This window comes from Mastigoproctus giganteus, chromosome 7, assembly GCF_048544385.1.
Source record: "Mastigoproctus giganteus isolate SK-2022 chromosome 7, ASM4854438v1, whole genome shotgun sequence".
NCBI lineage: Eukaryota > Metazoa > Arthropoda > Arachnida > Uropygi > Thelyphonidae > Mastigoproctus > Mastigoproctus giganteus.
Window position 1 is genome coordinate 41,319,947 of NC_143581.1, and position 12,321 is coordinate 41,332,267.

At 34.7% G+C, this 12,321-nt stretch overlaps 1 protein-coding gene across 2 annotated transcripts in view; it reads right to left on the reverse strand.

Annotated features, from left to right (window-relative positions):
• The window catches only part of vir (VIR_N domain-containing protein), a 346,195-nt gene that overhangs the window by 301,566 nt on the left and 32,308 nt on the right, over window positions 1–12,321 (reverse strand). For both annotated transcript variants that reach the window (XM_090377624.1, XM_090377623.1), the window contains exons 6-8: window positions 9,549–10,951; window positions 3,965–4,051; window positions 2,366–2,505 (exon numbers count right to left, since the gene is read on the reverse strand). In XM_090377624.1, coding sequence (XP_090233750.1) covers window positions 2,366–2,505; window positions 3,965–4,051; window positions 9,549–10,951 — 1,630 coding nt within the window. The remainder of the gene's footprint in view (window positions 1–2,365; window positions 2,506–3,964; window positions 4,052–9,548; window positions 10,952–12,321) is intronic.

Here is a 12,321-nt window from a genome sequence, read left to right on the forward strand (position 1 = left end):
TGGAGGAAGATCAACAATGGTTTAGGTAGCAATATCTAAGTATTCTTTAGGTCCTATCGTCACATGAATGGGCCAATTACTGCCACAGATTACCTTAATATTCTGAGTGACCAGGTTCGACCCATGGTGCAAACACTGTTTCCCACAAATGATGCCATGTTTCAAGATGATAATGTTCCAATACACAGCCAGATTTGTTCAATCTGTTTGAGGAGCATGAAACAGTCTAGTCATCTCCCATGGCATGCATAATCACCAGATTTAAATGTTTATCAAGCCACTGAAGGCATATTTGGAGAGGAGTGAGAAGCAGATTTCTTCCTTCTTCATCACCCAAAGAGCTAGAGGAAAAGATTCAAATAAATCTTCAAGATTTATTTAAATCTATTCTATGTAGAATGCAAGCTATTTTAAAAGCAAATGGTTGCCCAACACCATATTAGTGCATACCTGTAACCCTTATCAATAATGCTTACATTATTTTGTCCACCCCTGTATTTAATGTATATTGTACATAAAAAAACTATGTACAGTAGTTTATTTATTTTTGCAAAATTAGTTTTCATACTATGGTTCAGCAGTATCAACACTAATTTTCCTTAGTGTTTATTTCCATTTTAGCAAACCTAGTTTGCAGCTAAATAGAAAACTGAGGCTATTGCCCCAACCTTTACAGTAATGTTGGAGAACATCTGCATAAAGTTATGTAGCATTTGCAAAATGTTATATACCATTTTCCCTTAATATTTACTTGATTTTTCAAATTTATATGCCATCTGGCATATCACATATTGCTAATATTTCTCATAACTAGGTCGCCAGGTCTTTCACTTCACAGTGCCTATTTACCCACTGATGAGACCCCAACCATGCACAACCATGGTCAAAACAGCAATCTGAACATTGGCAAGAATTTTAAATAAATAAGAATACAGTAAACTCTCATTAATCCAGACCCCTGCAATCCGTACGTTGCTTAATCCGAACAGCTCTAAAAAAATTTTTAAATGTAAAAATCAAATGACAATCGGGCTCAAAGGTCATATGTATTGTGTCTGAGGTCATTGGGCCATGATGACTCACACTGCACAAATAACCTGGTTCCCAGCTGCAGTTCAGACAGTTGTATTTTTAATGTAAATACAATATGTACATACATACATATATTTACTACATATTTTTAATGTAAAATAAACATGTTTTTACTGGTATCCACATGCATTATGTTGTTTAAATAAGCTTTACCCACATTACAAAGCGTATTTCATAAAATCCAGACTTTCATTAAAATGGACACCTCTTAGCCCCTATTAGTCCGGTTTAATGAGGGTTTACTCTATTGGAGAAGCCTTTTTAGTTAAAAGTGTGTAGCGCAATACCAAACAACTTGGGTTAAGTAGCTTCAATATTAGACTGATGCATTCATAATAAAGTTTTCTCACAGCAAAGTGCAAAAATAAGACTATTACCCTAATCTACAGCAGTGCTATACAGCTGTCAAAGCTTGTGGCTTTTACCCTAAAAATGTTTTCCTTACTTTTTAAACTATCATTAAAAAAATGCTTTTCCTGATATTTATTGTAGAACATAGAACATTATTATTAAAAAGGTATAATTTATTATAAATGAGAAATTTTTAAAAAGAAATAAATTTAAAGCAATAAATTTCAATGCAAACTCTAATCCAGCAGCTTGGATACCCCACTGATGAATTTGTAGTGAAACCTTAATGTAGCTGTATCACACTGTTGTTGTCACTGTTTTGGGAATTTTGGCTGCATAAAATACCTTAATCACAGCGTCACAGACAGATTTGCATGCTGCGTGGACTAAAAAAGCAGAAATAACTCACAGGAAAATCATATTTTGGTGATTCGCAAATTTTGAAATCACATTTGTCCCACAACCAAAATGATACTGGTACCTACTTATCACTCAGCAAATTGCTACAGACTTACAGCACAACAGCAAAGATAACAATTCAAAAACTATATATATAAAAAATGCAATTCTTCAATTTATTCAAATTTTAATTCTTCTTAAAAAAGTTGAATTTTTAACCTGGCTACACAAAAAAAAACAAAACAAATATGAACAAGGTTAGTGATTCCTTGAAAAAACTATTTAATATTTTAATTTAGAAAGAATTATTTCCAGAATAAATTAATACTTCTGCAATTTATTTTAGAAATTCTTTATTTTATCTTGGAAATGATTTAAACACAGCAGTTAGAGATGAAAAATTGCTACTACTACTTAAAAATATTAGAACTAAGAACACAGCTAATATAATAACAGATCAATAAACAAACCTTATTCCCAAACTGCTAATACAAAATAAAATCAAATCGTACACATATCTTACTTTTCATTATGTTCTTTATCAGCAAAATATTTCAATAGCTGTTTAAGTGTCTGTGAATCTTCTGAAAGTTCATCATTTTTATTCTTTTTATACTTTTTTTCATTGACTTCAAAGGCAGTTAAAAAAGGCTCCTGGAAAAACTAAAAATATTGTGATCTTTTAGGGAGGGAAAAAAATAAAACGGAGCTTCAAGGCACAAAAATAGGCTTTGCATATTCAATATTCTAGATTACAGAGATATACAGTTTTTGGTGCTATTTCTAATCCTTGCCAGGTTATGACAAAGAAATGGATCTTAAAATTATTTTAGAATTTAATGAACAGTAGAATTCAGAATTATAAATTCTAAAATTACATTTAATAACAAGGGTGGTTTAAGGTTAACTTGGACTTTTATTTTTTATAAAAAAAATACACAAACATACCAGAATCATTAAATTTATTATTCCTTTGCTAAATCATATTTTTGCCAGTGCCTTGGCAAGACACTGATGCTGTCAGCATAAAAAAAGAAACAAGCTGACTGCATAGCCAGATCAGAACACCATGCTTGAGTTTGTGATCTGTTATGAATTTCTGTCCTCCCAAGTGTTCCGTCATTGTAAATGATAATCACTGAGAGCTAAATCAAAGCTGTAAGGAAGGTGGTTCATGATTTTCTAGCCCAAGGTTGACAACGTCATTGTATCAAATTCACCATATTTGGAAATGCATTTTCATACAAGTGAATAATTCCTTTGCCAGTTTTCTAAGCCTTTTCTTGAAAACTGCTGTATGCACATCACTGAGAAGCAAGTTTCTATAACACTAAGCAATAACTACGGAAAAAAATTGACAAGAATCAATCCTGAACACCAAAAGACACTTACCATGATCCTGCTATCTGAAAACTGTTTCTTGTTGAATTTTTTTTTGGGTGGTAAGTATCCTTTGTGGTGCTATTCCACACTGGACTTCCTTAATTCTGAAGTAAAGTGGTGTATCCATGTCTTGTTGCACATTTTTCTCTCCACTAAAAAACAGTTCAGCTGTTTGGCAGAAATGGCAACACATGCCTTCTGGTTGAACATCAGCATTTTGGGACTCACCATGCACACTCCTTTTTTTAGGTGTCCATGAATAATTGCTTCTACACTTTCAATACTTTTGATGCAATATCAAGCAATGCAATTTTGTTTTCCGAAATCAGTTCCTCTTTGCAACAAATGCTCATATCTGTGACAGATGCCAGCCACACACAACAGCTCAGAAACATTTTCATTGCCTTTGAAAAACCTGTTGCATCAATCATACACAACTGCATATAAGAGTAGTCTATTCCCCATATTGTGCACTTAACCTGCAGGGAATTTCAGTCACTTTCATTTTCTCTTTTAAGAGAAATCTGATGATACAGAACTGTTCTATACTTGGATCAACAAAGTCTGACGTTAACTTGCATGCTGCATAAGATGCACACATACACAGGGTATGGCTGTGTCAGGGATTTCATAAAGAGTTTTGTTGTTCTGGTGCAAACAACTTCTATTAAAAAGAGAAATTGAACAACCTTCATATAAACAATAAGTTTTAAATAATTCATTCAATAAAAATACAAACCTGAAGTTGTCCAAATTCACAGTGAAAAGGATTAAAACTTGACATATAATTCCAAGTTTCATCTGTTAAGTCATAATCAATTTCAACCTAAAAATAGAAAATGTTCAATACTTATTATGAGTATTATATACAGATATGAGTATTATATACAGAAAGGTAATCTAACTGAAATATTACAAGTATAACCTGTACAAGACTTCACCAGCAAGAAAAGTGCAATAATCTGCATAACATCATATGTAAAAAAATCAGGTTTAATACCTGGATTACTGTGTTTAGAACCTTGGTAGAATGGGGGATACCTGTCTTTTCAGAATTTTTAAAAAAAATTATATATTTATTCAAGACTGCATCTGACAATAGCAGTGCTTGCAGTCTATCTTGAATCACTTTAAATGTTGACATCCTATAGCACATTCTTATTTGTGATCAATAGCTCATGCATTTTATGTGCTATTACACACTTAAAATCTCAAATCGTTCAATAATTCTCTGTAAGAACTACTGAATGAATTAAGAGCCTATCTCAAAATCAGAACTTATATGGCCTAATCAAGAAAATGAAAAGATAAAGTTTAGATTTAAATACAAAACTTAAAATTAAGTGATGTCTTCAAAAAGGGACACACAAGGTGATTGAGAGCTCTTAATTCATTCAGTAGTTCTTACAGAGAACTACTAAATGAATTAAGAAAGTGAATTGGGCAAGTTCAGTAGTTCTATGTAAGGACATGCACACAAAACAAAAACATCAGCGTGCAAAAACCCAGCGCCGAACCCCACAGGGTTCAGTGTTGGGTCCACTGTTGTTTTGTATATTTATCAATGATATTGATGAAGGTATATCAGGCTTAATGTTGAAGTTTGCAGATGATACAAAGGTTGGCAGGGTTGTTAATGACAGTAATGGCAGTGTGCTACTGCAACAGGATCTAGATAATTTGAGCAGATGGGTTAAGAAGTGGCAACTGAAGTTTAACCTTGACAAATGCAAAGTACTGCATATGGGTAGAAGTAACCCCAGAGAAACATACCAACTGTGTGGTACTACACTTAAGGTGGTAGAAAATGAAAAAGACCTGGGAGTAATTGTGCAGGAAGATATGAAGTTTTCTGAGCAATGCAGACAGGCTTCCAGGGCAGGTCATGGGGTTTTGTCAATGATATACAGGAACTTTGCTAGCAGGGAAAAGGAGGTGATTATCCCTCTGTATAAGGCAATGGTCAGGCCACACCTTGAGTACTGCGTACTGGTCTGGAGGCCTCATTTTAGGAAGGATGTAGATTTACTTGAGCATGTACAGAGAAGGGCAACAAGATTGGTGAGGGGAATGAAGGGATCCTCTTACCAAGAGAGGCTTAAGTTCTGCAAATTGCAGTGGCTGGAGACTAGGCACCTGTGTGGTGATTTGATTGAGGTGTATAAGGCCTTGAATGGGTTGAGCACGCTGAATTCTGATGTGATCCTTCCACTTGTTCAGATTACAAACCTAAGGGGGCATAAATTCAAATTAAGAAAAGACAGATGTAGAATAGATGTGTGGAAATTTGCCTTTAGCCAGCGGGTGGTTAATTGCTGGAACAAACTTCCATTTGTCGTTGTGGAAGTTGATAGGTTGAATAAATTTAAGGAGGAACTGGACAGGAATTTGGAGGGAATGGTGTGAATTTTTTTTTTTTTTGGCTGATGCTGCATAAGCTCATACACATGCTTTCTTGCATCACATGCCACTACTACTACTACTACATTTGCAAAACACAAACAATAAAATCCGGAATTTGCAATATTTGAACATCTTTGCCAACAAAGATCAGTCAGCATACTATTTAGAAGTCTGCTGATCACAGTAAAGGCTGATTATTTCACTTCTAATTACATACTGATAAATTAAGTGTTCTAAAGGACAGCATTTCTCCTTAAAAGTAAAAAAAAAAGTCAAACTGTATGCTTATAATGAAGACAAACTGACGTGTTAGAATTCACTATCTGAAAAAATTCTAGCCACCAAATATAATGATTTGACAACTATCATTTAAAAACAGGAAGAGAAGATATCCTGCTACTCTGTGAAAATATGATTGGGTCAGAAAAAAATGTAATATGATGTATGTAATAAATGTAATGTAAAAAATATTCAAGAAAGCAATGCACCCTCCAATGTTTTAATAAAGAAACCAGAGATTCAACCATTTTGAAAGATAACGGAAGTTACTACTGAGTGGGTAGAATGAATCAAGAGTTCTATTAAAAATGTAATTAACTTTGGTAGAAACTACTTAAGTAGTAGAGGCAATGTTCAGGAGCTATGGAAACATCCAGCAAAGGATGCAGTGATCATGCACATCTTTATGTCTGTGCATAGTATGAAAATGTAAAGATACACAGCCAGTGACTGGTTGAGGGTGTGAGTTTAGTCACTACAGGTCAAGAAAGGAATGTGTGCATTCTCCTGTGGCTACGCTTCTGGATTTCTAACAAAACTGCCATACCAGTTCTTTTGCAATCAACAATAGATTTAGCCCTTGTTTATTACTTCCTATTCCTCGTAATAACACAGCTCTGAAGGGCTTCACATTCAAAGAAGAAGTGGAACCAGCTATGACTGAGGCACTGAAGACTTCGGGGAAGGGACCGAAGGAATTTTGGCTTGCAAAAATATAACATTGGAAAGGAATTACTTCAAAGCCAGTGTGCTATTCTTAGTTTGTAGGCTCATCAGCAACTTAGACCATATTGTGTCATCATGTATTGTCTGTACAAGTGTAACCAGTATACGGCAAATTCAGAAACTTCACACGTGCAGGTTCAGAAACACTTTTTGCCTCTACTGTATACATTGAAATTCTTTTTTTAAATCTTTTTCATAATTACATTTTATGATAATTAAACAGCCAAATACATTACATCTCAATTATCTGAGCTTCTGTTAACCAAGGTTTCTGTCAACTGAGCCAGCCAAAACAAAAAATAAATAACAATATTATTATCCTTATATTATTATTAAATATTTTGATTATTATTATTAAGAGCATCCTGCTAGCTCACCAGCGGGGATGTTCTTCCCTGAGACCGAAGCATTCAATGCTTGCCATCCAAGACTAGGTAATCAATACCAGGACTACAGAAAATATACCATCAAGGACTCCACGGTAGAAAATTAAATGTCAACAATGCCACCTTGCCCCAACATCAATTGTGCACATCACTGCAGGATGCAGGGCAATCGCCCAGATGCAGATGTACTTGTAATACAGTCTGGGCAATTGCCCAGACTGTATTACAAGTACAAACCTCAGGCCGTACTAGAGACCCATACCCACAAATTACACCAAGACTGTGCCATAAGAATGGACATGATGATCCCACACAACAGACCAGACACAATGCTCACTGACAAAAAGAAAAAAATTACATACCTGATCAACACAGCAGTGTCCAACACCAGCAACCTGCAAAAAAACCTATGAGAAAAAGATCAGGAAGTCAGAGAGATGTGGTATATGGAACAAGTAACGACCATCCCGATCAGTGTCAAGTATTTGGAAGAACACATGAACAGTGTTTGGAAGAACATTTATCCTGAAGCTGTGCATTACTTCACCAGTTTTGAAACTTCTGAAGAAGTTCATGGGGAGCTGGTGTCTTTAGCAAGGCAAGTTTTTGATAAATGTTGAGGAGGAGGATGTTAAAGAGCTGCTTGAGTTACACTCACAGCCCTTAACTAATGAAGAAATGGCTAAACTGAATACGGCAGGCATTTGATGAAGAGATCATGGAAGATGAAGACACAGACCCAGCAGAAGAAAACAGCTTAACAACAAAGAATCTTAGGTATGTTTTTAACCTTGCTGATGAATTAATAGGCATTCTACAGAGTTGTGATCACCTGCCTGATTGTTCTGCTAAGGTAACACGACTCATAAATGATAGTTTGTCTTGCCATCATGAGATTTATGATATAAAGATTCATGGTGGCAAGTAGATGAAGTTAAACTCCTTCTTCAAGAAAAGTCAGAGAACCTCAACCTCAAAGCTAGTCACAGAAGCAACAGGAACTGCAGCTACAGTTGCAGCAACTTCAAGTGCTGAGGAGGAGCAATTGTAAGAGGAAGAATAATAAAAAATGTATTTTTATGTTTTATTAATAATTTCATAGTGTATTTTCTAATTATTATTTAGAAATTATTATTATTTTCTAATTATTATTATTATGGGAAACCAATATGTGATATACACCGTTTTGTTATAAGTCATGCTTTTTAGGAACGTAACTACAATGCATATCGAGAACCCCCTGTATTACTAAACATCGTCCTTAAGAACTGTATAGGAATAATTACTTTATTGTAAATTAAATTCTAGCCCTAAATTATGCTTAAGGAAGTATAAAAGCACTGCTCAAAAGAAACTATTTCTCTAGAATCAAAGATACAAATTTTGGAATGTCTTAAAAAAGGGAAAGATATATGTTGCAAAAAGTTTTAATTTAAATGAAGCAACAATCTGGACCATAAAGAAAAATGAACAGAAAATTAGAACTGCTGTTGCTGCAGGATCTTTCATTCCCACAAATATGACAGTTCATCCCCGAGCACTAATAATTGTGAAAAGGTAAAAAGTGCTCAGTGTTTGGATTGACGGATTTGGATATCCTTATTTTTAATAAAAATTAAGTTTCGATAGTTATAAGAAAATGATGTATTTTTGTTAGCTTTTTGAAAGTAACTCCCCTTTTTGTATTGATTCATAGTCCCGTATAACACAGTTTTGCACTACACGAGATTTTATAGGAACCTAACTACTGTGTTATACGAGGATTACCTGTATAACTTTTGTCAAAAGTTGATAGAATACATTCAAATATTAGACGCTAGTTCTCACTGGTTCTGACATTCGGATGCTAAAATTAATTATGAGTGTGCATAATGTATAAACCTGTAATACGGGATGGCCATTCTGGAAAACATTAAAAAACTGAACAAACCAGGGCACTTTGCACCTGATTTTAAAAAAGGTGAACTTATCTATCAATGCATTTAGAATTTTGTTTTTAAAGCATTTTATTCAATGATGTAAAAATTAGAACTTTACTAATTTAGTGCCACACTTGCTGTATAATACTGTACAGCTATATTTCTGCAGTACATAAATATTTTCATTGCAGTAATGTAATAATAAATACTGTATAGTAATAAATCAATCCCAAGCCCCTATTTAAAAGGCAAAAAAGGCAGTTTCTATTATTCGAGGTTTCTGTTATAAGAGACTCTTAGTCCATTTCACCTCAGATAATCAAGTTCCAGCGGTAATGAGTGTGGATGGTAGGAAAAAGTCTCCCCCAATATCCCCCCAATTCTTTGTTTATCTACTTAACCTCGAGTAAAAAAATATTATGCTGCAACTGTTTTACTAGCCAAATGAAACACAACATAATGTATAAAGCAAATAATTTCCCTAAGTAATTACTACTGAATTTCTAGTAATCTTATAAAAATATTCTATTTAAAGCACAAAAGCAGACAAATATATATATACATATAAATGCACTCACATATAAGACTTTTCAAAGATAACGGAACATACCATGTCCATGTCTCTCTCATCACCATCAGACATATCTTCCTCTTCACTGACAATTTCTTCATAACCATCATCAATATTGTCTCCTTCCTGAATTTCGCCTTCTGATAAATTATATAACTGATCACCAGGAGAATGGTCAGGAGTTAATGGTTCAAACAATTCTTCCACAATAGTAGAAACAGAATTAGAAGTAGCAGTAGTTGTGGTGGTGGTGGAAGCAGTAGTAGTAGTGGCAGTGGTAGTAACAGCAGCAGCAGCTGTAGCCGTAGTTGTAGCAGTAAACTGTGTTTCTGACTGGCTCTCTTCTACTAATTCCCCAGGTTCTTCATCTTTTGGAGTCCTTGGTCCAATAGGTACCTTTTCTACTTCAACAGACGTTGGAGACTGGGGAGTTCTTGGACGTTGGTTTTTTGAGGGAGATGCTGGTGAAATTGTTTTTCTAGTTAAATCTTGTCTATGTTGTGATTCTCTACTGTCTTTACTGGAATCACGTGAGCCAGAACTTGTCACTTTACTTCTGCCACTATCTCGATTATATCCCCTGTCTCTTATTCTGCTTCTTTCTTTTTCTTTATCCCTATCTCTATCTCTGTCTCTGTCGCGACTACTGGAATCTTTGGATCTATCTCGATCTTTTTCTCTATCACGCTCCCTAGAATATCTTTCAGACTCAGATGGTTTTTCTCTTCTCTTAGATTCTCTTCCGGAACTTCTAGGCATGTCATCATCTTTATAATCACCATGATAATCTCTTTCATGTTCCCAATTTCTTTCTCTTTCTTTCTGAGAACTTTCTTTTTCTCTTGGTAGTGGTTTACAGTCGTGAACAGAACTTTGTCCATAATGTCCATGATCATGATTGTGATCCTGACCATCCTGAGATAAATGACACTCTTTATCCCACAGTGTATGACTTGAAACAGATGATGATGATGGTGGTGGTGGTGCATTATAAACTTGGGCTTCCGACTTTACATATACCTGCCTATCATATGTTTCATTTTCTCTGGAATAATGTTCATCCTGAGGTGGCCATGTCTTTGAATAAGTCACATCATACTGAGAATAAGCAGAAGTAGTAACAACTGCTGGAGGAGGTGGTGGAGGTGGAGGAGCACAAGCACCACTTTGGGCTGTGCTGACCACATGTTCGGCATAGGAAATTGGAGGATTTTCAGGATAAAGAGTAGTAGCTAAATCTGAAAAAGAAGAATGCTGGTCTGGAGCAGAATGAATTACTGGAGGCATTTCTGAATAATGACTTTCAGCAATAAGAGGTGGATGAGAAAGAACTGATGAAGGATCATTTATAGCTTCAACAGGTTGTGAGTGATCCCATTCTCCTCTCAATGTACCTACAGGTTCCCCAGATTCATGGTCAAAGTCACCAGAATGTCGTAGATCTATTAAAAATAATAACACAAATAAATAAATAAAACACACACACACACACACACATATATATATATTAAAGAGTATAAACAAATAAAACATTGGAAAGTTAAATAAACTGGATATGGCAAATGTACCGAAGTGCGCAAAGCAGCAGCAGCAATGGATGCAAATGTAAATATGCATATTATAATAAATATGACAAATAAAAATAAAGATGGCAGTTGCTTTGCGTGATACTATTCTTTAAATTACACCCATTTCTGTTTTTCAGTCTTTAGATGGTCTTGTTGGTAACTCCGTTTTGCCATATGCTGGCTTCAATCTTTAATCTATAGTTAATTTATTCTTTTCCTTGTGGCCTTTGGTGTTGCTTGCACTGGCATTTATATTATTATATATACATCTGCATCCTTTGCTGCTGCTTTGCGCACTTTAGTGCATTTGTTTTGTCTAAATGATTTTATCTTTCTGTTATCTCTACTGGTTTTAATTCACTATTTATATCAATTTAAGTTTTAGCCATCTGCTGCTTTGCACAATGCTAAGCTTAAAACTACAGCTTCTTCTGTTTTATTTCTATAGCTCTCTGTCACATTAGTTGCTGTATTATATAACAGATTTGTCCCTATTTGTTACTGCTTTGATTTCAGCTATTGTACTGACCTCATGTATTTTTGCATCGCCATTTTCACGTATAAATTTTTTAATCTTCCAGCTTTTTTACTAGTTTTAATTTTATCTTAATTGTATTTTCATTATAAAAACTGTGTAGGGACTACCTTGTCCATACTTTGTAAAAGATACCTTTCCATTTCGATTACATTTATTTACATTTGTATTTATAAATTTTTTCTTGCACAGTTATGGGCAAGTATGGAAATGCAGTCCCTTGATGCATGGTCAGGTGTAGTCCCCCGATGAAATACCTGATCATATATCAATATTCACTTTGCTGACATCAGATTTTATTTTTATTAATTGCATATTTGCTTTTCTTTTCCTTTCCAATTTGAAGTATTTAGCTAAATTTTTCGCCTTAAAAATTACATTTTTACGTAATTTTTATTTTAAAGGTTACTACTTTTTGCTCATTGTTCGGCTATCTTCTTTTTTTGGCCTTTGGCTTTCCGTGTGTTTCGAACTGCCATCATATATATAATATTTCTATATATATATATGTAATATTTATTTATATACACGTTTGGTTTGGCTTTTTTTTTTTTTAGGAGCATTAGCAACTAAGGCCATATTGCTCGGGGAATATGCGGTGGTCATTCCCTTGACCTTTCCGCATCCTCCGTATTTAGTGGTGACGGGCTCGAACCCTGGTCTAATCAAGAAGCGTGTGCTATGCACTGCTGCTCCTTCCCACCTGGCT